This window comes from Brachyhypopomus gauderio, chromosome 21 (genome assembly GCF_052324685.1).
Source record: "Brachyhypopomus gauderio isolate BG-103 chromosome 21, BGAUD_0.2, whole genome shotgun sequence".
NCBI classification, from domain to species: Eukaryota; Metazoa; Chordata; class Actinopteri; order Gymnotiformes; family Hypopomidae; genus Brachyhypopomus; species Brachyhypopomus gauderio.
Genome location: NC_135231.1, coordinates 6,765,269 through 6,791,451, shown reverse-complemented (window position 1 = coordinate 6,791,451; position 26,183 = coordinate 6,765,269). Strand labels below are relative to the sequence as shown.

General features: G+C 44.5%; 1 protein-coding gene across 4 annotated transcripts in view; it reads left to right on the top strand.

The window, feature by feature from the left end:
- The first annotated feature begins 1,101 nt into the window (after positions 1-1,101).
- The window catches only part of ada (adenosine deaminase), a 27,113-nt gene continuing 2,031 nt past the window's right edge, over positions 1,102-26,183 (top strand). Inside the window, exons 1-11 of one of the 4 annotated variants that reach the window (XM_076984205.1) lie at positions 1,104-1,366; positions 1,450-1,537; positions 19,144-19,205; positions 19,575-19,697; positions 21,372-21,515; positions 21,789-21,904; positions 22,749-22,873; positions 23,756-23,827; positions 24,292-24,393; positions 25,067-25,134; positions 26,039-26,168. In XM_076984205.1, coding sequence (XP_076840320.1) covers positions 1,484-1,537; positions 19,144-19,205; positions 19,575-19,697; positions 21,372-21,515; positions 21,789-21,904; positions 22,749-22,873; positions 23,756-23,827; positions 24,292-24,393; positions 25,067-25,134; positions 26,039-26,168 — 996 coding nt within the window. In that variant the 5' untranslated portion in view covers positions 1,104-1,366; positions 1,450-1,483. The other 3 variants (XM_076984206.1, XM_076984204.1, XM_076984207.1) reach the window with 3 other exon arrangements.

The following is a 26,183-nucleotide window of genomic DNA, read 5'->3' as shown; positions in this document are numbered from 1 at the left end:
AGGTGTCTGGAGGACAGGTGTCTAGAGGACAGGTGTCACATATGACAAGAATAACAGGGAGGTGTGACACACAACAATGTACTCAATAACAACAACTATAGCACATGGCCTGGCATACCATGTGGACCAGTTCATGGGAGTTTCATGATTACATCTATCTGATTTTTTTTTTTTTATCAATCTTCCAAAAGTTTCAGTAACATAAGAAATAAATGTTTTTTTTTTTACATGGGTCCTTTAAATAGGAATCTAGTTTTTTTGTTTTCTATAAGTGTGTAGATTTTGACAATAAGCTTATATTCAATGGGGTGGTTTGGGCTAATTTAGTATTTTGCCCAGCATTGCACAGCTTGTTTCAAATTATGTTTCCAGTTTCTGTGCTACTCTACTTCTGTGCTAAAGTTTCTTTCTACTCATTCGTTTTGTTTGAGATGGGAATTGAGAACATTGTCTCAATTAAATGTATTGAATCTCAATGCGACTGGTTTTATGATTGATTGCTTCTTTGAGGCAGATCAGTGTTCAGTCTGACTATGAAGACGTGCAGCTATTGTAGCAGATGTCATAGTTCATTTAGTTTGACAGTGTCAGACAAATTTACGATTTAAACGCACTTTAAAAACACTCAATTTAAGCGCACTCAATTTGAGTGACGTCTATGTTGTCTAAGTCAATACCAAAAGATACAATTAAGTCTAATATATGGTTACAAATGTACTTGTAGATGTTATTTTTACAGGGTTCTGTAGAGTAGGTCACTGATAGCGCTAATGCTCTAGTACAATACCATCTCTCTCCACACGAGGGAGCCAAAGCATGATATTGACAGTACTGGAAGGGTGATTCACGTATATTTAGCCCTAACTTAGTTTTGCATAATACACGCACACACACACTACGTTAAATGTAGGGTCTATTATATACATATAAATATATAATATATAAAACATACATCATATACATATACATATCAACCCTGGACGGATCGAGTGTTTAAGTTGTACAGTGGTATGGAGATATAATTCAAAATACCAGCCTGGTTTCTTCAGGAACACCACTGCAGATTATTCGTAGTTCAAATGCACTCACGTGTTACTTGACAACGTTTTGTCTCTCAAAAGAGCTTAATAAGATTAACGTTTAATCTTCTCGCGGTTCCGCTGTGCGTTCCCGTCCTACTCCATCGAAAAGTTCTGCGTGTGCGTTTAGTAAAATAGGTACGAATCGTCGAGATTTTATGGTTGATGAAGAAGTTATATGAAGAGGCGTGGTGGAAAGTACTTGCGGGCGCCTATATTCGCCAGTGAGAGCCCCGCCATTCACAGCCTGACTGACCCTTAAAGGCGTGTTTTCAGCAAGCTGACATGTAAGCGTTTAATGGTAATGTTTGTAGATGAGCTAAGCTTCCCGTTTCGGTTAGTGTTATTAAGTTGTGAAGTTTCTTTGCAGTGTTCTCATAAGTACAACCACTTGCTGACTAACCATGATGGCTGAACATGTCTTGAACAATGAAAAACCAACATTTGACAAACCGAAGGTAAGCTATTTTTCATAGTGGACCGTATTGCGGGATTTGAGCTTTATGACAGTGGAAAACGTTGTTGGCAAGATGTTTTCATTCATTGATACTTGAACTGGAACAAACCGCTGACATATGCTTGATAGATAGACGTATTATGGTCTCAATTTGGAGCCTTTTGCTCCAGAAAAGTATTACTGAGTATTACTTAAGCAATTATTAGTATTACTGTTGTTGTTACTATTATTAATATTATTATTATTTTAGTCACATATTGTTTTGATTAAAATGTAGATGTACAGACCTTTGTGGTCACTCCTATTGCATTCCAGAAAAAAAAAATTATCAAGCAGTTTTATGTCTGTTGGTATAGAATCGTGGTAAATTTGATCTTGGGGTTGGTGCCTTGCGGCTGTGGATGCTCAGGTCCACAAATGGGACGAAACAAAACGATCAAAATCAACAACAACAAAAACAAGGGGTTTCCTCTGGGATTTTGTACCCCATGAAAAGACAGTACATTGGGCTCCAATTAAAAAAATTACCTAATGTTCTATAGAATCTCCTAACTCCCCCAACCAATACACCCACCCACCCATACAGTTGCCCCAGCGTACACCTGTTTCTCACAGATAGGACCCAGCCATGCCCTTTGGAGTCATTAGACTCACTCAGTGAGGGCAATGCAGTGGACTGATAAAGCAACTGGGCTGATAAGCATGACCTCTACGATAGTCTCCATCAGAGAAACATGAGCATGTCCATATACTCTTTGGGCTCCACAGATCATGTTATGCTGATTGTGTGGAAGACAGGAGGTCTTGCTCTGACGGCAGGCTGCACAACGGCAATATGTGTTGCTTGTGCAGTTGAAGTGCTCTCATAAGCCATATGGTGCCAGCTTGCTGGGGTGAGCTCCAGAAGACCACGCTTTCTTCATTTTACACTGACCATGTGGCAGAATCACATAGCTGAGCAATCAAAAGCATAATCTTTAAGCATGTTTTCAACAGTTCTTACAAGAATCATTTAGTGCTTTCTTTAGTTTCCTGGTGTGGATCTGCTCATCATTTAGTCTCTTGAGTCCGTAGCATTTGAAGAAAAATAAGTTTATGTTATGTCATGTTTAATGTCTTATATATTGTATATTGCATTTTTTATTGTAATTGTATCATTGTAAGGGGTGAAAGTGAAAATCAAAACACACAACCTGTAACCATTTGTAATATTTTTGAGTTTAGTTTTAAGTGTAAGTTTAGCTATGTAGGCCTGTTTTTCCAAAATAAGGCTACATTCATACATCAGATAAATGTGGCCCAAATTGAACTTTTTCTTTATATGTGACACAAATATGTAAGCCTATTTACACTTTGCATTAAAAAAGCATTTGTAGTGATGGGATCACATTCGTATTTCACTCGACTGCTTGATAAGCCTTTTGAAAACACAAGCAATCATATTTGGAGTTGGGCAAATATAGAGATCTTGACCACATTTAATAAAAGTTTAAAGGTTTGCGTCTTTTATATCCATAGACAATAACGCAACCAGAAGTATGTCTGCTAGCTGACTGCAAAAATGACAGAAGGTGGCAAACACAGCCTTCTCCTGCACCAACGCTGGGGTGTCTGTTGTTCAGGGTTTCAGCCCATATTTGACTGTGTATAATACACTTGTAATAGACTGTGAGGTACAGAGTTGAAACAAAATAAACAATGTGTGGGGAACTTTGACCTTTTCCAGTGTGAATGTAAAATGGAAAGATGAAGGCAATTATTGATGAAGAGAAGGCAAGAATGATGAAGGCAATGGTCAATAAATCTGAGAGTGAGAAGGTGGTTGTGAAGTGTAAGTGATGCTGGTGTGAGTGGTGCTGGTGAGTGGTACTGGTGTGAGTGGTGCTGGTGTGTGGTACTGGTGTGACTGGTGCTGGTGTGATTGGTGCTGGTGTGAGTTAGGGGTGGGTGATATGGGGAAAAAATAGTATCACGATTTTTTTCATAAAATCACGATTTCGATTTTTTATCACGATCTTCCATCCAAAAAAACACACAAAAAAAATGGGGCTACAAAACTTTCTTTTTAAGCAGATTTAAATGAATGATATTGCAATTTTCCATGTGCAAACATTGTAAACAAAAAATGTAAACAACACACGTGACACTGTCACGTAGGGCTACGTTATTGTCTTCACCTGTTTCCATAGTTGCCAGGTTTGCGGTTTTTACGCCAAATTGGGCTTGTTTGAAAATCCTGCCGCGGGTAAAAATTCTGGGGTCGCGGGGTGCGGTTGGGCCACCACGGGGGTTACAAGTCAAGACAAAGAATCGATCGCGATATAATACTTAATTTGTCTCCATTTTAAACACTTTGGGCTAGTTTATGCTGCTGAAGGGCGGGTTTTACACTGACTTTGTGCGGGATATTTTTGTAGGACCTGGCAACCCTGCCTGTTTCTAGTCTAGTTCAATGTATTTATAATCCCCGTGTCTCCCACGTCGGTATCGGTTATTTTGTGCTACTTACCTGTTTATTCTATTGCCTCGTTCGTGCTCTAGTGGATTTAACTGTTTCTGTTTCGTCTTCATCGTAAGTACATTCAGCCTAGTCTTTGTTTCCCCTGCCTTTTGTTCTTTGTGCCACCATGCCCGTTTATATTTCATGTTCGTGCCTTGTTTTGTTCTTTGTACCACCATGCCCGTTTATATTTCATGTTCGGACTGCCTACCCGTTATGACCCCTGCCCGGTATTACGACACTACCTTTGGAGTTCCATTCAATAAATCTCGCTCTCCTCAGCGTTTGTGTCCGCCTCCCTGCTCTGTGTCACGCAGTTCCTTACACTGTTAAAGTTGCACTAAATATTTCCCAGAACTTTAAACTTAAAAGTTAAATATTTATACATATAGTCGAAATGATTCGATATAATTCGCTATTTTATTCACATTATTTAATGGTGGTTTATTTTCAAAACGCCAAATCTTATCGTCTTCACGTTCTCTCATGTTTAGTCCTGGAATTACAAGAGACTCGTATTTGTTAACGTAAAGAGAACTGATCAGTCAGACAGATATTTGTTGTGAAACGAAGTATTTACAATTTCAAGCATTTTCAAGTAGGCTACTTAGCCTAAATTCCAGCACTTTTCAAACCTGAAACACAAAGCAACATTAAAATTCTTCAAGTAAATGTTCCTTCCCGTTTTTGAGGGGTGTTTCTTTATACTACCACATATCGTTCGCGCGATATGTGGTAGTATAAAGAAACTATCGCGCGCTATGGTCACTTGTGAGACGGCTGCCCGCATTGTTTCACTTTCGGCATATTACTTGGGATGTCTACGTCTCAAGTGATTGAATAAATTTGTTGTACTGGCATCGGACGTTTTCACGTGTTCTTTGCACACTTTACATATCGCTGTAGTTTGGTCTTGGTCAGTGGAATAAAATCCAAATCAATTTCAGATTATAGAGGTGGATTTCCTCTTCTTTACCAGCTCCTCGGTTTGGCTTTCAGCCATCGTTGTACACTTTTAGTTTTTACAAACACAACATGGAGGGGTGGAAGACGCACAGTTCGCTGTGATTGGTCAGTCCTACGTCTGATGCATCGGTGGGAACCAGCATAAAAAAGTAATTGCGCTGATTGGCAAAGGCGATCTATACGATTTTTCTAATTTGATAGATTGCCTGCGATTCTCCACTCGTTATCGCCATTCACGATTTTATATCGTCATATCGTGCACCCCTAGTGTGAGTGGTGTTGGTGTGAGTGGTGCTGGTGTGACTGGTGTTGGTGTGAGTGGTGCTGGTGTGACTGGTGTTGGTGTGAGTGATGCTGGTGTGACTGGTGCTGGTGTGTGGTACTGGTGTGACTGGTGCTGGTGTGACTGGTGCTGGTGTGAGTGGTGTTGGTGTGTGGTACTGGTGTGATTGGTGCTGGTGTGAGTGGTGTTGGTGTGAGTGGTGCTGGTGTGACTGGTGTTGGTGTGACTGATGCTGGTATGAGTGGTGCTGGTGTGACTGGTGTTGGTGTGAGTGGTGCTGGTGTGAGTGGTGTTGGTGTGAGTGGTGCTGGTGTGACTGGTGTTGGTGTGACTGATGCTGGTATGAGTGGTGCTGGTGTGACTGGTGTTGGTGTGAGTGGTGCTGGTGTGAGTGGTGCTGGTGTGATTGGTGCTGGTGTGACTGGTGTTGGTGTGACTGGTGCTGGTGTGACTGGTGTTGGTGTGAGAGGTGCTAGTGTGAGTGGTGCTCGTGTGTGTGGTGTTGGTGTGACTGGTGCTGGTGTGAGTGGTGTTGGTGTGACTGGTGTTGGTGTGACTGGTGCTGGTGTGAGTGATGCTGGTGTGTGAGTGGTGCTGGTGTGACTGGTGTTGGTGTGAGTGGTGCTGGTGTGAGTGGTGTTGATGTGAGTGATGCTGGTGTGAGTGTGAGTGGTGTTGGTGTGTGTGGTGCTGGTGTGACTGGTGCTGGTGTGTGTGGTGCTAGTGTGTGTGGTGCTGGTATGATTGGTGTTGATGTGACTGGTGCTGGTGTGAGCGATGCTGGTGTGAGTGGTACTGGTGTGAGTGGTGCTGGTGTGACTGGTGCTGGTGTGAGTGGTACTGGTGTGAGTGGTGCTGGTGTGACTGGTGCTGGTGTGTGTGGTGCTGGTATGATTGGTGCTGGTGTGAGTGGTGCTGGTGTGAGTGATGCTGGTGTAAGTGGTACTGGTGTGAGTGATGCTGGTGTGTGAGTGGTGCTGGTGTGAGTGGTGCTGGTGTGACTGGTGTTGGTGTGACTGGTGCTGGTGTGAGTGGTGTTGGTGTGACTGGTGCTGGTGTGAGTGGTGCTGGTGTGACTGGTGCTGGTGTGAGTGGTGCTGGTGTGACTGGTGTTGGTGTGACTGGTGCTGGTGTGACTGGTGTTGGTGTGTGGTACTGGTGTGATTGGTGCTGGTGTGAGTGGTGTTGGTGTGAGTGGTGCTGGTGTGACTGGTGTTGGTGTGAGTGGTGCTGGTGTGACTGGTGTTGGTGTGACTGATGCTGGTATGAGTGGTGCTGGTGTGACTGGTGTTGGTGTGAGTGGTGCTGGTGTGAGTGGTGCTGGTGTGTGTGGTGTTGGTGTGACTGGTGCTGGTGTGAGTGGTGTTGGTGTGACTGGTGTTGGTGTGACTGATGCTGGTGTGTGAGTGGTGCTGGTGTGACTGGTGTTGGTGTGAGTGGTGCTGGTGTGAGTGGTGTTGATGTGAGTGATGCTGGTGTGAGTGTGAGTGGTGTTGGTGTGTGTGGTGCTGGTGTGACTGGTGCTGGTGTGTGTGGTGCTAGTGTGTGTGGTGCTGGTATGATTGGTGTTGATGTGACTGGTGCTGGTGTGAGCGATGCTGGTGTGAGTCGTACTGGTGTGAGTGGTGCTGGTGTGACTGGTGCTGGTGTGAGTGGTGCTGGTGTGACTGGTGCTGGTGTGTGTGGTGCTGGTATGATTGGTGCTGGTGTGAGTGGTGCTGGTGTGAGTGATGCTGGTGTAAGTGGTACTGGTGTGAGTGATGCTGGTGTGTGAGTGGTGTTGGTGTGACTGGTGCTGGTGTGAGTGGTGTTGGTGTGACTGGTGCTGGTGTGAGTGGTGCTGGTGTGAGTGGTGCTGGTGTGTGTGGTGCTGGTGTGAGTGGTGCTGGTGTGAGTGATGCTTGTGTGAGTGGTGCTGGTGTGACTGGTGCTGGTGTGACTGGTGCTGGTGTGTGTGGTGCTGGTGTGAGTGGTGCTGGTGTGTGTGGTGCTGGTGTGACTGGTGCTGGTGTGTGTGGTGCTGGTGTGAGTGGTACTGATGTGAGTGATGCTAGTGTGTGTGGTGCTGGTGTGACTGGTGCTGGTGTGTGTGGTGTTGGTGTGAGTGGTGCTGGTGTGTGTGGTGCTGGTGTGACTGGTGCTGGTGTGAGTGATGTTGGTGTGAGTGATGTTGGTGTGAGTGATGCTAGTGTGTGTGGTGCTAGTGTGACTGGTGTTGGTGTGTGTGGTGCTGGTGTGTGTGGTGCTGGTGTGAGTGGTGCTGGTGTGACTGGTGCTGGTGTGTGTGGTGCTGGTGTGTGTGGTGCTGGTGTTACTGGTGCTGGTGTGACTGGTGCTGGTGTGTGTGGTGCTGGTGTGTGTGGTGCTGGTGTGAGTGGTACTGGTGTGAGTGATGCTAGTGTGTGTGGTGCTGGTGTGACTGGTGTTGGTGTGTGTGGTGCTGGTGTGTGTGGTGCTAGTGTGTGTGGTGCTGGTGTGAGTGGTGCTGGTGTGAGTGGTGCTGGTGTGACTGGTGCTGGTGTGTGTGGTGCTGGTGTGTGTGGTGCTGGTGTGAGTGGTACTGGTGTGAGTGGTGCTGGTGTGACTGGTGCTGGTGTGTGTGGTGCTGGTGTGTGTGGTGCTGGTGTGACTGGTGCTGGTGTGTGTGGTGCTGGTATGATTGGTGCTGGTGTGAGTGGTACTGGTGTGACTGGTGCTGGTGTGTGTGGTGCTGGTGTGTGTGGTGCTGGTGTGTGTGGTGCTGGTGTGACTGGTGCTGGTGTGTGTGGTGCTGGTATGATTGGTGCTGGTGTGAGTGATGTTGGTGTGAGTGATGTTGGTGTGAGTGATGCTAGTGTGTGTGGTGCTGGTGTGACTGGTGTTGGTGTGTGTGGTGCTGGTGTGTGTGGTGCTGGTGTGAGTGGTGCTGGTGTGAGTGGTGCTGGTGTGAGTGGTGCTGGTGTGTGTGGTGCTGGTGTGTGTGGTGCTGGTGTTACTGGTGCTGGTGTGACTGGTGCTGGTGTGTGTGGTGCTGGTGTGTGTGGTGCTGGTGTGAGTGGTACTGGTGTGAGTGATGCTAGTGTGTGTGGTGCTGGTGTGACTGGTGTTGGTGTGTGTGGTGCTGGTATGTGTGGTGCTAGTGTGTGTGGTGCTGGTGTGTGTGGTGCTGGTGTGAGTGGTGCTGGTGTGTGTGGTGCTGGTGTGTGTGATGCTGGTGTGAGTGGTGCTGGTGTGACTGGTGCTGGTGTGTGTGGTGCTGGTGTGAGTGGTGCTGGTGTGAGTGGTGCTGGTGTGAGTGATGCTGGTGTGAGTGGTGCTGGTGTGACTGGTGCTGGTGTGTGTGGTGCTGGTGTGAGTGGTGCTGGTGTGACTGGTGCTGGTGTGACTGGTGCTGGTGTGTGTGGTGCTGGTGTGTGTGGTACTGGTGTGAGTGGTGCTGGTGTGAGTGGTGCTGGTGTGAGTGGTGCTGGTGTGACTGGTGCTGGTGTGTGTGGTGCTGGTGTGTGTGGTGCTGGTGTGTGTGGTGCTGGTGTTACTGGTGCTGGTGTGTGTGGTGCTGGTGTGTGTGGTGCTGGTGTGAGTGGTACTGGTGTGTGTGGTGCTAGTGTGAGTGATGCTAGTGTGTGTGGTGCTGGTGTGACTGGTGCTGGTGTGAGTGGTGCTGGTGTGACTGGTGCTGGTGTGTGTGGTGCTGGTGTGTGTGGTGCTGGTGTGAGTGGTACTGGTGTGACTGGTGCTGGTGTGTGTGGTGCTGGTGTGTGTGGTGCTGGTATGATTGGTGCTGGTGTGAGTGGTACTGGTGTGAGTGATGCTAGTGTGTGTGGTGCTGGTGTGACTGGTGCTGGTGTGTGTGGTGTTGGTGTGAGTGGTGCTGGTGTGTGTGGTGCTGGTGTGACTGGTGCTGGTGTGAGTGATGTTGGTGTGAGTGATGTTGGTGTGAGTGATGCTAGTGTGTGTGGTGCTGGTGTGACTGGTGTTGGTGTGTGTGGTGCTGGTGTGTGTGGTGCTGGTGTGAGTGGTGCTGGTGTGAGTGGTGCTGGTGTGACTGGTGCTGGTGTGTGTGGTGCTGGTGTTACTGGTGCTGGTGTGACTGGTGCTGGTGTGTGTGGTGCTGGTGTGTGTGGTGCTGGTGTGAGTGGTACTGGTGTGAGTGGTGCTGGTGTGACTGGTGCTGGTGTGTGTGGTGCTGGTGTGTGTGGTGCTGGTGTGACTGGTGCTGGTGTGAGTGGTACTGGTGTGAGTGGTGCTGGTGTGAGTGGTACTGGTGTGAGTGGTGCTGGTGTGACTGGTGCTGGTGTGTGTGGTGCTGGTATGATTGGTGCTGGTGTGAGTGGTACTGGTGTGAGTGGTGCTGGTGTGACTGGTGTTGGTGTGACTGGTGCTGGTGTGTGTGGTGTTGGTGTGACTGGTCCTGGTGTGAGTGGTGCTGGTGTGACTGGTGCTGGTGTGAGTGGTGCTGGTGTGAGTGGTGCTGGTGTGTGTGGTGCTGGTGTGTGTGATGCTGGTGTGAGTGATGCTGGTGTGAGTGGTGCTGGTGTGACTGGTGCTGGTGTGAGTGGTGCTGGTGTGAGTGGTGCTGGTGTGTGTGGTGCTGGTGTGAGTGATGCTGGTGTGAGTGGTGCTGGTGTGACTGGTGCTGGTGTGTGTGGTGCTGGTGTGAGTGGTGCTGGTGTGTGTGGTGCTGGTGTGAGTGGTACTGGTGTGAGTGATGCTAGTGTGTGTGGTGCTGGTGTGACTGGTGTTGGTGTGTGTGGTGCTAGTGTGTGTGGTGCTGGTGTGAGTGGTGCTGGTGTGAGTGGTGCTGGTGTGTGTGGTGCTGGTGTGAGTGGTGCTGGTGTGTGTGGTGCTGGTGTGAGTGATGCTGGTGTGAGTGGTGCTGGTGTGACTGGTGCTGGTGTGTGTGGTGCTGGTGTGAGTGGTGCTGGTGTGTGTGGTGCTGGTGTGACTGGTGCTGGTGTGTGTGGTGCTGGTGTGAGTGGTACTGGTGTGAGTGATGCTAGTGTGTGTGGTGCTGGTGTGACTGGTGCTGGTGTGTGTGGTGCTGGTGTGTGTGGTGCTGGTGTGAGTGGTGCTGGTGTGACTGGTGCTGGTGTGAGTGATGTTGGTGTGAGTGATGTTGGTGTGAGTGATGCTAGTGTGTGTGGTGCTGGTGTGACTGGTGTTGGTGTGTGTGGTGCTGGTGTGAGTGGTGCTGGTGTGAGTGGTGCTGGTGTGTGTGGTGCTGGTGTGTGTGGTGCTAGTGTGTGTGGTGCTGGTGTGAGTGGTGCTGGTGTGAGTGGTGTTGGTGTGTGTGGTGCTGGTGTGACTGGTGCTGGTGTGAGTGGTACTGGTGTGACTGGTGCTGGTGTGTGTGGTGCTGGTGTGTGTGGTGCTGGTGTGACTGGTGCTGGTGTGAGTGGTGCTGGTGTGTGTGGTGCTGGTGTGTGTGGTGCTGGTGTGAGTGGTGCTGGTGTGACTGGTGCTTATGTGAGTGGTATTGGTGTTACTGGTGCTGGTGTGACTGGTGCTGGTGTGTGTGGTGCTGGTGTGTGTGGTGCTGGTGTGAGTGGTACTGGTGTGAGTGGTGCTGGTGTGACTGGTGCTGGTGTGACTGGTGCTGGTGTGAGTGGTGCTGGTGTGAGTGGTGCTAGTGTGAGTGGTGCTGGTGTGACTGGTGCTGGTATGTGTGGTGCTGGTGTGAGTGGTGCTGGTGTGTGTGGTGCTGGTGTGACTGGTGCTGGTGTGAGTGGTACTGGTGTGAGTGATGCTAGTGTGTGTGGTGCTGGTGTGACTGGTGCTGGTGTGTGTGGTGCTGGTGTGAGTGGTGCTGGTGTGTGTGGTGCTGGTGTGACTGGTGCTGGTGTGAGTGATGTTGGTGTGAGTGATGTTGGTGTGAGTGATGCTAGTGTGTGTGGTGCTGGTGTGACTGGTGTTGGTGTGTGTGGTGCTGGTGTGACTGGTGCTGGTGTGTGTGGTGCTGGTGTGTGTGGTGCTGGTGTGAGTGGTGCTGGTGTGAGTGGTGTTGGTGTGTGTGGTGCTGGTGTGAGTGGTGCTGGTGTGTGTGGTGCTGGTGTGACTGGTGCTGGTGTGTGTGGTGCTGGTGTGACTGGTGCTGGTGTGAGTGGTACTGGTGTGAGTGGTGTTGGTGTGACTGGTGCTGGTGTGAGTGGTACTGGTGTGAGTGGTGCTGGTGTGACTGGTGCTGGTGTGTGTGGTGCTGGTGTGTGTGGTGCTGGTGTGTGTGGTACTGGTGTGAGTGGTGCTGGTGTGACTGGTGCTGGTGTGTGTGGTGCTGGTGTGTGTGGTGCTGGTGTGACTGGTGCTGGTGTGAGTGGTACTGGTGTGAGTGGTGTTGGTGTGAGTGGTGCTGTTGTGAGTGGTGTTGGTGTGTGTGGTGCTGGTGTGTGTGGTGCTGGTGTGTGTGGTGCTGGTGTGAGTGGTGCTGGTGTGACTGGTGCTGGTGTGAGTGGTACTGGTGTGAGTGGTGCTGGTGTGAGTGGTGCTAGTGTGAGTGGTGCTGGTGTGTGTGGTGCTGGTGTGAGTGGTGCTGGTGTGTGTGGTGCTGGTGTGACTGGTGCTGGTGTGACTGGTGCTAGTGTGTGTGGTGCTGGTGTGAGTGGTGCTGGTGTAAGTGGTGCTGGTGTAAGTGGTGCTGGTGTGACTGGTGTTGGTGTGAGTGATGCTGGTGTGACTGGTGCTGGTGTGTGGTACTGGTGTGACTGGTGCTGGTGTGAGTGGTGTTGGTGTGTGGTACTGGTGTGATTGGTGCTGGTGTGAGTGGTGTTGGTGTGAGTGGTGCTGGTGTGTGTGGTGGTGGTGTGAGTGGTACTGGTGTGAGTGGTGCTGGTGTGACTGGTGCTGGTGTGAGTGGTGTTGGTGTGAGTGGTGCTGGTGTGAGTGGTGCTGGTGTGAGTGGTACTGGTGTGAGTGGTGCTGGTGTGACTGGTGCTGGTGTGAGTGGTGCTGGTGTGAGTGGTGTTGGTGTGTGTGGTGCTGGTGTGAGTGGTGCTGGTGTGTGTGGTGCTGGTGTGACTGGTGCTGGTGTGTGTGGTGCTGGTGTGACTGGTGCTGGTGTGAGTGGTACTGGTGTGAGTGGTGTTGGTGTGACTGGTGCTGGTGTGAGTGGTACTGGTGTGAGTGGTGCTGGTGTGACTGGTGCTGGTGTGTGTGGTGCTGGTGTGTGTGGTGCTGGTGTGTGTGGTACTGGTGTGAGTGGTGCTGGTGTGACTGGTGCTGGTGTGTGTGGTGCTGGTGTGTGTGGTGCTGGTGTGACTGGTGCTGGTGTGAGTGGTACTGGTGTGAGTGGTGTTGGTGTGAGTGGTGCTGTTGTGAGTGGTGTTGGTGTGTGTGGTGCTGGTGTGTGTGGTGCTGGTGTGTGTGGTGCTGGTGTGAGTGGTGCTGGTGTGACTGGTGCTGGTGTGAGTGGTACTGGTGTGAGTGGTGCTGGTGTGAGTGGTGCTAGTGTGAGTGGTGCTGGTGTGTGTGGTGCTGGTGTGAGTGGTGCTGGTGTGTGTGGTGCTGGTGTGACTGGTGCTGGTGTGACTGGTGCTAGTGTGTGTGGTGCTGGTGTGAGTGGTGCTGGTGTGAGTGGTGCTGGTGTAAGTGGTGCTGGTGTGACTGGTGTTGGTGTGAGTGATGCTGGTGTGACTGGTGCTGGTGTGTGGTACTGGTGTGACTGGTGCTGGTGTGACTGGTGCTGGTGTGAGTGGTGTTGGTGTGTGGTACTGGTGTGATTGGTGCTGGTGTGAGTGGTGTTGGTGTGAGTGGTGCTGGTGTGTGTGGTGGTGGTGTGAGTGGTACTGGTGTGAGTGGTGCTGGTGTGACTGGTGCTGGTGTGAGTGGTGTTGGTGTGAGTGGTGCTGGTGTGAGTGGTGCTGGTGTGAGTGGTACTGGTGTGAGTGGTGCTGGTGTGACTGGTGCTGGTGTGAGTGGTGCTGGTGTGAGTGGTGCTGGTGTGTGTGGTGCTGGTGTGTGTGGTGCTGGTGTGTGTGGTGCTGGTGTGACTGGTGCTGGTGTGAGTGGTGCTGGTGTGAGTGGTGCTGGTGTGAGTGGTGTTGGTGTGTGTGGTGCTGGTGTGTGTGGTGCTGGTGTGACTGGTGCTGGTGTAAGTGGTACTGGTGTGAGTGGTGCTGGTGTGACTGGTGCTGGTGTGACTGGTGCTGGTGTGAGTGGTGTTGGTGTGTGTGGTGCTGGTGTGAGTGGTGCTGGTGTGAGTGGTGCTAGTGTGTGTGGTGCTGGTGTGTGTGGTGTTGGTGTGTGTGGTGCTGGTGTGAGTGGTGCTGGTGTGAGTGGTGCTGGTGTGTGTGGTGCTGGTGTAAGTGGTACTGGTGTGAGTGGTGCTGGTGTGAGTGGTGCTGGTGTGAGTGGTGTTGGTGTGTGTGGTGCTGGTGTGTGTGGTGCTGGTGTGTGTGGTGCTGGTGTGACTGGTGCTGGTGTAAGTGGTACTGGTGTGAGTGGTGCTGGTGTGACTGGTGCTGGTGTGAGTGGTGCTGGTGTGTGTGGTGCTGGTGTGAGTGGTGCTGGTGTGAGTGGTGCTGGTGTGACTGGTGCTGGTGTGTGTGGTGCTGGTGTGACTGGTGCTGGTGTAAGTGGTACTGGTGTGAGTGGTGCTGGTGTGAGTGGTGCTGGTGTGTGTGGTGCTGGTGTGACTGGTGCTGGTGTGAGTGATGCTGGTGTGAGTGATGATAGTGTGTGTGGTGCTGGTGTGACTGGTGCTGGTGTGCTAACACATATTTTCCATGGTTGTTAACATTATATAAAACTATTAAAATAATTAACATTTTTATAAAGTGAAAGATGAAAAACTAAATGAGCAAAAAACTGAAACCAATCAAAACATTTGTGACAATAATTTAAATAATGAAACATGTAATAAGATATTTTTTCATGGTGAATAATCATTGGGCCTTAAAGGAGTCTGTGATTCTGACTCAATAAATCTGAATACTCTGCTGTGTCTACTTCATAGAAAATACAATAAAAATAAGTAAAAACGAAACTTAAAAACCTCGTACAGCTATATATGTGCATTACTATATTAATGTCATATGTTAAAAGAACATTTTTAACAGATGGAATTTGAAATCTGAAGTAAATGCTAGAATTTGAATTTGATTTCCCTCCTGTCAGATTTCTATAGAAAGATATCTAATATTCCCCTTAATTTCAGAGCACAATAGGAACATTATTTATTATTAAGTTTTACTGAGCTCTTAAAAGTCGGTGGTCTGGGAGAAAGGAAGAGAGGCAGATTGTTACTGAATCCCATATACAGAAGGTCAGTGTGTTAGCCTAGTTCTATGATGGACTACATGGATTTAAATGAAGTGAAGTAGTCATGGAAAATATTACTGCATTCTTTCCCACAGATTGTCAGATTGTTGACATCTCAGTTGGAAGTGACATACAGTCTTTATATACTGAAACTTGACATATTTGGGCAAACAATTTTTTGTGGTTCAAAAGAAAGATGGAAAGAGGCGGGTTACAATTATTAATGATTTTGATTAATGACTCCATTTTTGTGGCTTCTTTTAGTTGGATATATTGATATTTACAGTATGTGAATATCATGACATAAGTGAGATATTCAATACAGTGTTATTGAAATGAAATGCTTTTTTGTTTATACAAAACACAGAATTGTTCAATGTTGCACTATTAGCAGATATAGAGATCTGTCATTATTATTAAACATTTGATTTGGTTTCTGCTAGTCAATTAAGGTGGTTGATAGTGTTGTATTTATAGTACCGGTAATTCTGAGGTTCGAAATTTTGTCCATAAAAGGTATGTTTTTAATGTCTAGCTCTTGGGTAAATAAGTCTTTGATCCCCAACCAAGGTGTGTTAAAATCAATGTTTGATTGATTGATGTATAGTAACTGGTGAAAAAATAAATAAATGGAGCCCCTATTCCTCCAAGATGTTTTGTTTCTTGCTAAATTAGTAATTTAATTTTGGGGGTGTCTTTTCAGCACAATTTGGTGATTGTACAGTCAGGAGCAAAGAATGAGCTATTAAATTGAAAGATGGGAACAATACACATGTTGATTGTGAATATTTAATTAATTATATTGGTAATTGGAATTCCATCTCTCCACATTTCCTTGTAGTAAATGTAATATGTGTTAATCATTTAAATGTAGTGTAATGTGGATTCCAAAATTCTTAATTTTACATTTACATTTATGGCATTTAGCAGACGCTCTTATCCAGAGCGACTTACAAAAGTGCTACGTAGTTGCTTGGAATCTCCAAGGTAGTATAGATAGTCCTAACACAAGGTACTCTAAGCTGGAAAAAACCACTGTGCAAGAAGGGGTTAGAAATGTTTGTAAAATTCTGCTAAGTATCTACCCAGTCCTGATGATTAAATTAGATTAGATTATTAGATAAACAGTCAGTGGAAAGAGTGCTTTAGATATTTCTACCAAGTATAAAGATTTATCTATTGATTGTGTTAGTACTTCAATTAGTTTAGGTTGGGGAACACTCAGAAATATTTGTTATTCATATGGTGAACTTGTTCTGTCTGCTGAATAAGATTGTGAATACAAATGCCTAAATGAATGATTAATTATGGAGAGGGTCTGGGTTATTTGGCCTCAGTGAATTGTGTGATTTCTATGTTTTGTTTTTCTAATACTTATCCAGTTCAACTCCCAACTTCTAAATGGTGCTGTTGAAGAGTGGTGTATTCCATTTTCAAGCTGGTCATATGGTTGATGTTTTATTTTAAGGAGATCTTTGATAGCTCCCTCTGTGGGTGTTTGAGAGCTCAGGGGTCCAATCTCTTCACCTCATTTTGTAATATTTGCTCTTTTTTTTAATATGTTTTTGCTTTTTTGACTGCAGTATCTTTCTCAAAATAACAGCATTAGCTCTTACCCAGCATGCATATGTTTTACACCTGGCAGCTGATTGGTATTGATTAATGATACACACTCAGGTTTTAAAATAGCTAGAAGATTCATGACTGAAAGTAACACGAAATCTTCAACCTATCAACCTCTTCTGATAGGAGTCTGACATTTTGGTCACTAGCTTAGAGTTTTTCATAGGAAACTCTGGATTAAACAGAACGTGGGTCTCTCCACTTTTTTTCCAGTGGATAAATGCAAAACACAATGTAATACAAAAAAGCATTGCAGGAATACAAGTAAAATGTTGTTGCACAACATAAGAACTGCATTTTTTGTGGTCAACATGAGTGCTTATTTTGTCCTGCAGAGAGAGGCACACTTACTGGTATAATTCCAACTCACATTAATCTTACATACTTACTCCCACACAAAAATATAGCATGTATGTTATTTCCTTGAAAGACAAGAGAAGAATTTTAATTCTGCGACAAGCTGTCAAACAGTAAAGACGAAATACTACACAAGATTGAGCATACATTAATCAGTGTTTTGAGTTTTATAATTTTAGTGTGTCTTATTTGACAAGAGTTCAGTTTTTTTTTAAGTTGCATTAGCTTTGAGGGTTTCACTAAATATATATGCTGGATGACTGTACTACACAAGTCCAAGTTCACAAACCAATAATAATATTTGACAGATGACAAATCCCACAGAGAATCAATGTAACCAGTGTTTTAGAATTCACACAATAAGCCTTAATTTTGACCAGGGGTTTTTTTGGGGTGTTTACATATCACAGTGGACTGTGCTGTACTGATGCACTAGAACTAGGCTGATTGCTGTCTTGTCTAGTGGTGGACAGTATGGTGATACTGTTGTGATCAATCACATCTGAATGTGCACAAGACATTGTGTGTATTGTCACCTGCATGTATCAAATAAAATACACCCCAGTAGATTTAGACCAATTGTAGAGAATCCGTCAGTGCTGTTACACTACAAAATTCAATTTACTTAGATACATTTATCACTTGTTTATTTTTCTTTTGATTTAAAACTAAAGTTATCATGTCATATCATTTTTCCTAGCATTTTAATATATTGCACAACTGTTAGTTGGGTGCTATGCCAACACTGAAGCAAACCAGAAAATTTTGATTACTGTGTTGTGCAAAAAAGCAATAAAACAAGAGACAGATCAGATCACTGAGCACAGCCATGTATGAAGAATAGACCTCATTTTATACACATTCAAAAGTGACTGGAATCCAGTGCTGCCTTAACATTAGTGCAAACAGAGGTGACACTATGTGATATTTTCCATGCCCCATACTGACCACCCCCAGCGTCCAGCAGCCTTCGTTTTTGTTTGCTTTTGCACAAACAAACGGGGGCCGCTGTGGCCTAAAGGTTAGAAACTTGTGCTTGTAAGGTCAGCCGTTCAAGCCCCATGACCAGTAGCTGTGACTGAAGACTCATGGCTGCCCCCCTACTGTCCAGGCGCTGGTGTGTGTGCTCACTCTGTACACTTCAACATGAAGGCTTCACTGGAGATTTCTTGGTGAATGCATGTTTGACTTATTCATTATGTGCAAAGCAGCCTGTATGATTGCACAATGTGAGGCAGGATGCACACAACCTGGCATCAGTTGCAGCCTACACTTCCTTTGCAGAGATGTAGAGTAACGAAGTAGAACTACTTCACTACTGTACTTAAGTACTAAAATGCTGTATCTCTACTTTACTGGAGTATTATTTTTTTCTCCTACTTCCACTTTTACTTCACTACATATTTTCCATCAGTTTAATACTTTTACTCTGATACATTTTTTACATGCTGTATAGTTACTCGTTACAATTATAAACATGTTAGCTGCCGCTGTCACCGGGTCAAGCGATCAGGCTGTCTTATGAGAAAACTGCGCATGCTCCGGTCGCGTCTCGTTTACTCTGCTGCTGCCTTCACTGAACACTTGAGCTTCGTAATCTAGGTTCACTTGACAAGTAGTGACTGCACGACCTGCACGACCTCAAACAAAAGAAAGAAATGCAAAAGAGGAAAACTTGCAAAAACAAAATAGGAACGTAAAACGCAAAATATTTGCGATTTTTTTTTCTCGTCACCATTAAATTTGACTTCATAACTAATCATGTGCTCATTTGTATATTGTAGTGTTTTTATAGGGTGTGGGCATTTATTGGGGGTAAACGCAGGCCAATAGGCTCACCCTTAGAACCCGATGAATGGATTTTACGTCAAAAATACACCCTGTTTTCTCAGCTAAGTTAAGATTAACTTGTACTTTTGAGTCAAACCTATGACGTAGCAGGACATAGGTTATCTGTTTTTTGTGTACGAAGTGTTAAGCGCAGTTGTTTAAGTTGCTACTTGTTTTTACATACAGAACACTTGTATTTGTGGTATTTGACAGCTTTGATTTTTAAGTGATATATAAAAAATTGATAATCAAACTTTGACTGCTTTCTTTAATTAATACAAAACACAATACTTGTACTTTTTACTTTTAGTACTTGAGTAATACATTTTAGAATAAACTACTTGCAATACTTGAGTACAAAAAATGCTGAATACTTCTGTACTTCTACTTAAGTTTTTAAAGAACACTTCAACTTCTACTCAAGTCACTTTTTGAGTACTCAAGTATGGGTCTCTAATACTTTATACATGTCTGCCTGCTTGGCTGTTTGCCATAGCCTTACATTTACACTCTACATCTTTATTTTCCCTTTCGGTTCATTTCTATTCTCCAGCTCCAGTTCGGTTTATGAGGCTCTTCCTCTTTTACATGAGAGGACACCAAAGAAGAGAAAAGATCCTTTTCATATTTGTTGTGTAAGGTGATTTGATTAAGAAAGCAAAGTTGGAGCTATGTAATAAGTCTTTACAAAAAAAGGGCTGTGAAAATACGTAAAGGTGTATGTGATAGGTCAATCAATCAAACAGGTCTCAAAATGCTGTATCAGCAATGGTTCAGTATGTTTTATGGTTATTGTGTCATGTGTGTTAAACTGTAGGTTGAGCTACATGTGCATCTTGATGGTGCAATTCGAGTAGAGACCATCATAGATGTGGCCAAGTAAGTAATACTCCATTTATATGGTTATGGTTAGGGAGTGGACACCATGTCTTGTTTTCAAGGATATGTTTAACTAATTACCTAGTACTACAGTACATTGCATCATTTCTGTTACAAAAAAAAAAAAAAACTTTATATTTCCCTCAATATATGTTTGACCCAATAAAATTGGCCTGATGGCATACGTTTCAAGACAATTTTGAACAAATATATTAATCCAACCAATTGTTATTTTATCAATAAATTTAATACCAAAGCTTCAGGCAGAGTAATGTGAAGAAAAAACTACTAAAGCAATTAGCATGTTATTATTATGCCACGTGAGTGCCATCTCTTCAGACTCTCCTCTTTCTCTTGGCTGTGTTTCAGGAGACGGAATATTAAACTTCCTGCAGGCACAGTGGACGGGATGATAGACCTGTGTACGCTGTCTGAACCGGCAACCCTCACGCACTTCCTGGACAAGTTTAATCACTACATGCATGTCATTGCGTAAGTATTACCTCAAGCTAAGAAGGAAGAATTCCATACAGGAATGTTATGTAGAAATGAACGCTTTGCAGTTCTCGCAACCCCTTCACATAAAGTGCATTTTAACCGTAGACCTGCTTAAAACATTGTCTAAAGTGGGATTTTTGTACTAAGTAGATATAGTCTTTCGACTGGAAATCTGAATGTTCTTGGCACTTTACTGGCTTCTTCCACAACGAGACAGCGATCACGAAAGCTCCTTTTAGGCTATGACGGATATTCTTTTCGTTTTGACTCAACGAAAATTGATTGTGATGACATTGTGAAAGTCCCTGGGGTTTTTTCGTCTTGTGCTTTGCGGAGTTTGTGTTTTTTTTAAAGTATCAGAGGACATAGGAAGTAAAAGTTACATGTCAGTCCTCTGTCAGCACATCGGAACTTCTGCTCTCTGTTTGAGTATGGGAAGATGAAGGTGTACGTAATAAACCCACCACCGTGTGCTCGGTCCCTTAGTGGTTCCCCAGCACTGGTCCCAGAGTCTCACTGATCTGCAGATTTTAGTGCACGTTGGGGAAACATTCGATTGGCAGCGTTCAGCAGGACTGTTCCAGAGGCCAGCAGCTGCAGAACATAAATGCCATTACTTTTATCCTTCCATCTTCCCGTTGTGATCATGCACAGTAAACTATAAAAACAAACCCCAACTCTGCGTCTTGGTTGAAATCCATGTGTCATGCTAATGCTCTCAGAACTGCAGAGTTGTTAATGTGTCTTTATGCAAAATGAAAGAAAAACAGATTCAGAAAATGAAGCAGCCTGCTAATAAAATACTGCAACATTACGGATTAGAAGACCGTTGTTCTGGTATTAATTGTGTGTAAGTGTAAAGATATGAATATGCAGCGCCTTAGACACAGATGAATTTAGTTGGAAAGTGTATAAATTTTACAAGTTGATTTTTTTGGCTTGATTCCAGTCAGTTTTATATGCAGTTTTAGTTTTCTTGAAGCCTTGAATTAAACAAACTGCTTCCAAACATCTTCCAAATATGTTTCCACGCTATGTCCTGAGTACTCGATGTGAAGGGTCTTTACTAGAAGCCAGAGATGTGTTACAGTTACTCCAGGCTTCAGTAACATGGAAAATTTTACAGCTAAGCTTAACAAATGAAAACCACTTTCAATGGTAATGGGGATAATTTGTACTTTAGGTTTTTGGTCTGTTATGTAGCTGGTGTGGTTGGTTGTTTGTATTGTTATTGATCTGTGTATACCTAACACTGTACGTCACCATTAGGCCTTCCTCATCCGCCACCATCCTCATCGCTGTTGTGAATGGCAGTAACTTGGTCATTAAAAAAGACTTCAGTCACATTAGCACGTGTAGCGTGTAGGCTGTTGAGAGCGCTCATGCCAGCGTAGGCATGCTGGTAGCCCAGAACATCCAGCCCACTATTCAGTATCAGTTGAAAATCCATTCCAGCAGCTTAAGATAGGCTCAGCTGGACTGAACTGGTGTCAATCACCCACCATTAGGACATGACATGTACATGTTCATTGCGTATGGTTTTGTGTTTAATCCTCTGTTTTTTGCGGTAGGAATTGCCAAACATGTTTATATGATTTTGTGGATGATTGTGTTATAGTTATGCATTATTCCTTCTGTTTTTATGTCTGGATCATGTTGTGGTTACAGAGGTGACAAAGAAGCCATTAAGAGAATAGCCTATGAGTTTGTGGAGACCAAAGCCAATGAGGGAGTGATCTATGTAGAGGTGAGGTACAGCCCCCACTTCTTAGCCAACCGAAACGTGGAACCGATTCCGTGGGACCAGAACGAGTGAGACTTCCGCACTTTCATTCACTAATGCAAAATGTGGAAATATGTGAAATAATATGAGGTCGTGAACGAGTTTGTTAATTACACACAAATCACATATTTTTTTTATTGTGTGATTGTGTCATTGCACTCCAAGGAGTTTGACAAAGTAGTTGAGTGTACGCTTTATTATGATTGAGTTTTCATTTGTTTTCTGGCTACTCTGAGGCTTGACAGTCAAGCTATTTTTGACCTCATCCTCTTGCTGTTCACTGTGTCTGATCCTGTTGCCAGAGGTGATGTGACACCAGACGAAGTCGTGAAGCTTGTGAACCAGGGGTTGAAGGAGGGTGAGGAGGCATTCAAGACCAAAGCCAGGTCCATTCTGTGCTGCATGAGACACATGCCAAGTAATGTAACCTTACCCCCCCTCCCCCGATCTCTCTCTCTCTCTCTCTCTCTCTCTCTCTCTTTCTCACTATCTGTTTATCTCTCTCTTTTTTCCTTGCATGTACACCAGCTCCTTGCTCTTGGCCTTTGAACTCCATGACTACATTGCAGACGTTTCTACATTTCTATGCTAGCTCTTAATTACCTCTGGCTTTGGCTGCTTGCTGCATTTCATCACATGTTCTATACACACTTTCTCATGAGGTTCCTCAGCTTGTCTGCTGATGTAGGGACTTGAATGTGAAAGGAGGAGTCTGGAGATTTTGGATAGCTTGATTCTTAATGGTTTCCCTCTCATGTCACAAAATAGCAAAGATTGATTGCCTTTGTGTATGTTTTATATTCTTGTATTAAGACTTGAATTTATCAAGCACTTATTTAGTATTTTATCTCAGCCAGTGAGACCACTATATCCCAATTTAAATAGTTTGAAGTTTGAAGTTTGAAGAGACTGCACTGCAAACCCAGGGAGTTATCCATATTAAACTATGGACATATATTTTTGCTTCTACAGATGTTAATAATCTTCAGAATCATTTGCATGTCATGACATGTTCATGAAAGTATAGAGTAATGCATGAGGCTAAGCCCCTTAAGAATAGTGAATATTTAATTGATATGCAATGTGTTTCACATAGAATATCTATCTTACACTATGTTTCTAGTAAGTTGGTATTTGTAGGCCAATTCTTAGCAGCAGCAGGTGGGATTGACAGTTACCAATGTTCAGGTACACTTTCTTTCATCTCTGAAAGTACCCTGTACTCTAATGAATTATATGTGTGTTGTGTATGGTCTATACAGACTGGTCCATGGATGTTGTGGAACTGTGTAAGAAGTATCGGAACGATGGTGTGGTGGCCATCGATTTAGCAGGAGACGAATCTCTGAACTGCACAGCATATCCAGGACACTTAAAGGCATATGAGGTACACAGTGTCTGTTTCAGTGTTCACCGTAACCACTTCTGGCTTTGGCCAGAACCCAGTGATTGGTTTTCTGGGTGCAGATGAAGTATAATTTCTTGAAAAAGCTTTTGGAAAATCAATGGTGCTCCTCCTTCATGGATAAATATTCTTGTTATAGCCAAACTTTTACCCTCCTGGACTGATGTGTCAACTATTAGACAAAACCCATAAAAGACACTAATTAATCTTTATTAGGACTATTATAAAACCATAAGGTAATGTACTGAATCTTGTTAGCTAAGGAAAACACGTTTGTTATTGCAGGTTCTTATCTACCATGCATTCATTTATCCAAGGTCTCCTTTAGGTCCTGTATTCTTACATATGTAAGGTGACTCTGCAGTCATTTTTAGATCCACAATGTCTGCAGTCATCCACAAATTTCACAATCAACTACATAAGTGTGTTAAAATAAGATATTGTTTAACAAAACGAAATACTTACTCAGAAGGTTATTAAGATCTTTAATGTCTCACTAGCCTGCAGCGGGCCTGGTTAGAACAGGCATTAGTGGAATTAGTTTGAAGCACTACAAACCTCCTTATTTTTCCTTATTATTTCAGGACCTTGCATGTTTTACCCATATATGCTATACTGTTAAGAAAACAGTCATATTGTATATCAAAAGTAACAATATTGCATGTAGTTTGTTTGCTCATTTATTTGTCTTTCCTTGGAATTTGAGACGCTAATTTACGTGCTAATTTGTGCTCATTTACATGTACTGCTTTGTTACATAAGGATCAAGAAAGCAGGTTGTGGACACATATAGTGAGGGTGGTGCCTGAATGCAGATTGCGCAGTTGTCAACTTTGTGTGCTTAACGGATTCTATTATCAACAGGAAGCGATCCGCAGTAACATCCACAGAACGGTGCACGCAGGAGAGGTGGGCCCCCCATCTGTGGTGAGAGAGGTGAGCTTTCCTCTGCTCGCGGATCATATTTACTGCTTCCTGAACCCCAAGCATACCGCGACCATCAGATATGAACATGAACAGAAAATGCCCCAGAAGCACACTGTTTCAACTTCAACTACTCTCAGTGTGTGTGTGTGTGTGTGTGTGTGTGTGTGTGTGTGTGTGTGTGTGTGTGTGTGTGTGTGTGTGTGTGTGTGTGTGTGTGTGTGTGTATTATCAGAATGTAGAAGTCCAACATGCTGTAAATAGCTATAAGCACAGAGTAATCTCCCAGTCTTGATTTGGAAATCTCTTAAGCTGGCAACCATCCCATCATAAGAGAATACTTTGACCATTCGGTAATGTGGAATTGTTGCAAGTTTCCTTTTCTGGGTGGGGCAAAGTTCTGTTTTTCCAGAAGCAGCTGTACTGGATGGGAGTCTCTGAAACGTGGCTATGATGCTTTTACCGTGTTTCTGCAGGCTGTGGAGGTTCTTAAAGCTGAGCGTATCGGACATGGCTATCACACAGTTGAGGACCAACATCTGTACAATCAGCTGCTGCAGAGCAATATGCATTTTGAGGTACGAATGCTGGAACTCGCCGGTCTTCTTGTTTATGATGTAGGTCTATCCACATTATGTTTAAATTGCTTAAAATGTAGATATCACATTCAGAGGATACAGATAAATGCACGTGATCTGGTAATACTGCCATCTGGTGGTGAGCTACAAGTGTCTTTTACAAACTGCAAACGCCACGTTGGCGATTATGATAAAAATCAGGTAGACAAGCATTTTGGCTTCTAGTGTTCAACTATACATTGAAATGGGCAGAACATGTAACCAACTTTGACATAAAAATCTCATTGGGAACTCTCCTGGTTAAATAAAGGTTATAATAATAACAACAGTAATAATAATACTATACTTCCACTTAATGGTTCCAGGAACGGATAATGAGTTTTCATTGCTTCAGTACCCTGCACAGATCATAACCCTATGAAGCATCTCTGATACGGGGAGGATGCCCAAACCACAGACAACTTCAGTCTGCAAAAACTATTCATGCAAAGGCAAATTTAAACTGTGTGAAAGGCCAGATGAGGCACCACGGGGCTAGATAGGTTGACCTAAAACGATCAGTGCAGTGTAATTGTGTTATTGTTTGATTGTTGTGTGATTTAAATGTTAAATCAGAATACGGTGTGGTACTTAAGCTGTTGGCTCATATACACATACGTGGATGTTGTCTTAGACGTGCCCAGTCTCCAGTAAACTGACAGGAGCCTGTCACCCTGATTTCAGTAAGCACCCACTCAACAGGTAAGGATCTGACCATTACTGACTGAGAGACTGTGCAGTTCAAGTACATTTACATTTACATTTAGGGCATTTAGCAGACGCTCTTATCCAGACTGACTTACAAAATGCTTTGCGGTCTGCTCATAGAATGCATCCTAGAATGCATCAAGATACCCTTGAATCAGATTACTACTAAACTACAGGAATCAATGCCAATACCTTGTATTATAAATTAACAAAGGCTCAAACATAATCTACTGCAATTAAAAACTGATACCTAGAAGAAGTGCTAATAACCATAGGTTCACAAGTAACATAACTAACATATCAGTTACTATGACAATAAAATAATTATACTCTATTTCTATAACACTTGATAGCTATAATTGCATTGAACTGGCTTGTGCTCAGGGAAAATTCAGTCAATGGAAAATTCATTCATGTGACAATTTTCACTATAGCATGCCTTTTTCATGGCCTTAAGTGCCTGCCAACAGCAAACAATCTCTACTGAAATTCATGTTGGAAGTATCTGTGTGGCCCTTCAGACACTGTGGAGTAAAAGCATGTGTGACCATGCAGGTGACTAATCTCTGCTGCGTATAGTCCGGTGATATTCATCACATAAATAACGAGGCTTGAAATTGGTGATGGCTGCCTGCAGCATGTGAAAAGCCCCGAGTCCATGTGACAGACCGCAGGGCAGCACACTTGGCCAAGATCTGTCAGTATTTGTGAACTTATTAATGAATACATGAAGTGTGGAAGACCTGGCAACAGGCCTTGGCCTTTGAAAATGGTTTGGAAAATGTAAAATCAAAAGTTTGCTATTTGGATTCAAATTCTTTATTTCTGCACTGCTTTAGTGTAAATCACTGGGACGCCTCTCCAGGTCATCTCGGCTAAGTCCCGCTTCTCTGTGCAGGTTCAAGGAAGACAAGGCTAACTACTCCCTCAACACAGATGACCCACTGATCTTCAACTCCACTTTAGAATCAGATTACCAGACCGTAAAGAAGTACATGGGTTTCACTGAGGATGAGTTTATTAGAGTGGTGAGAAAAGATTTT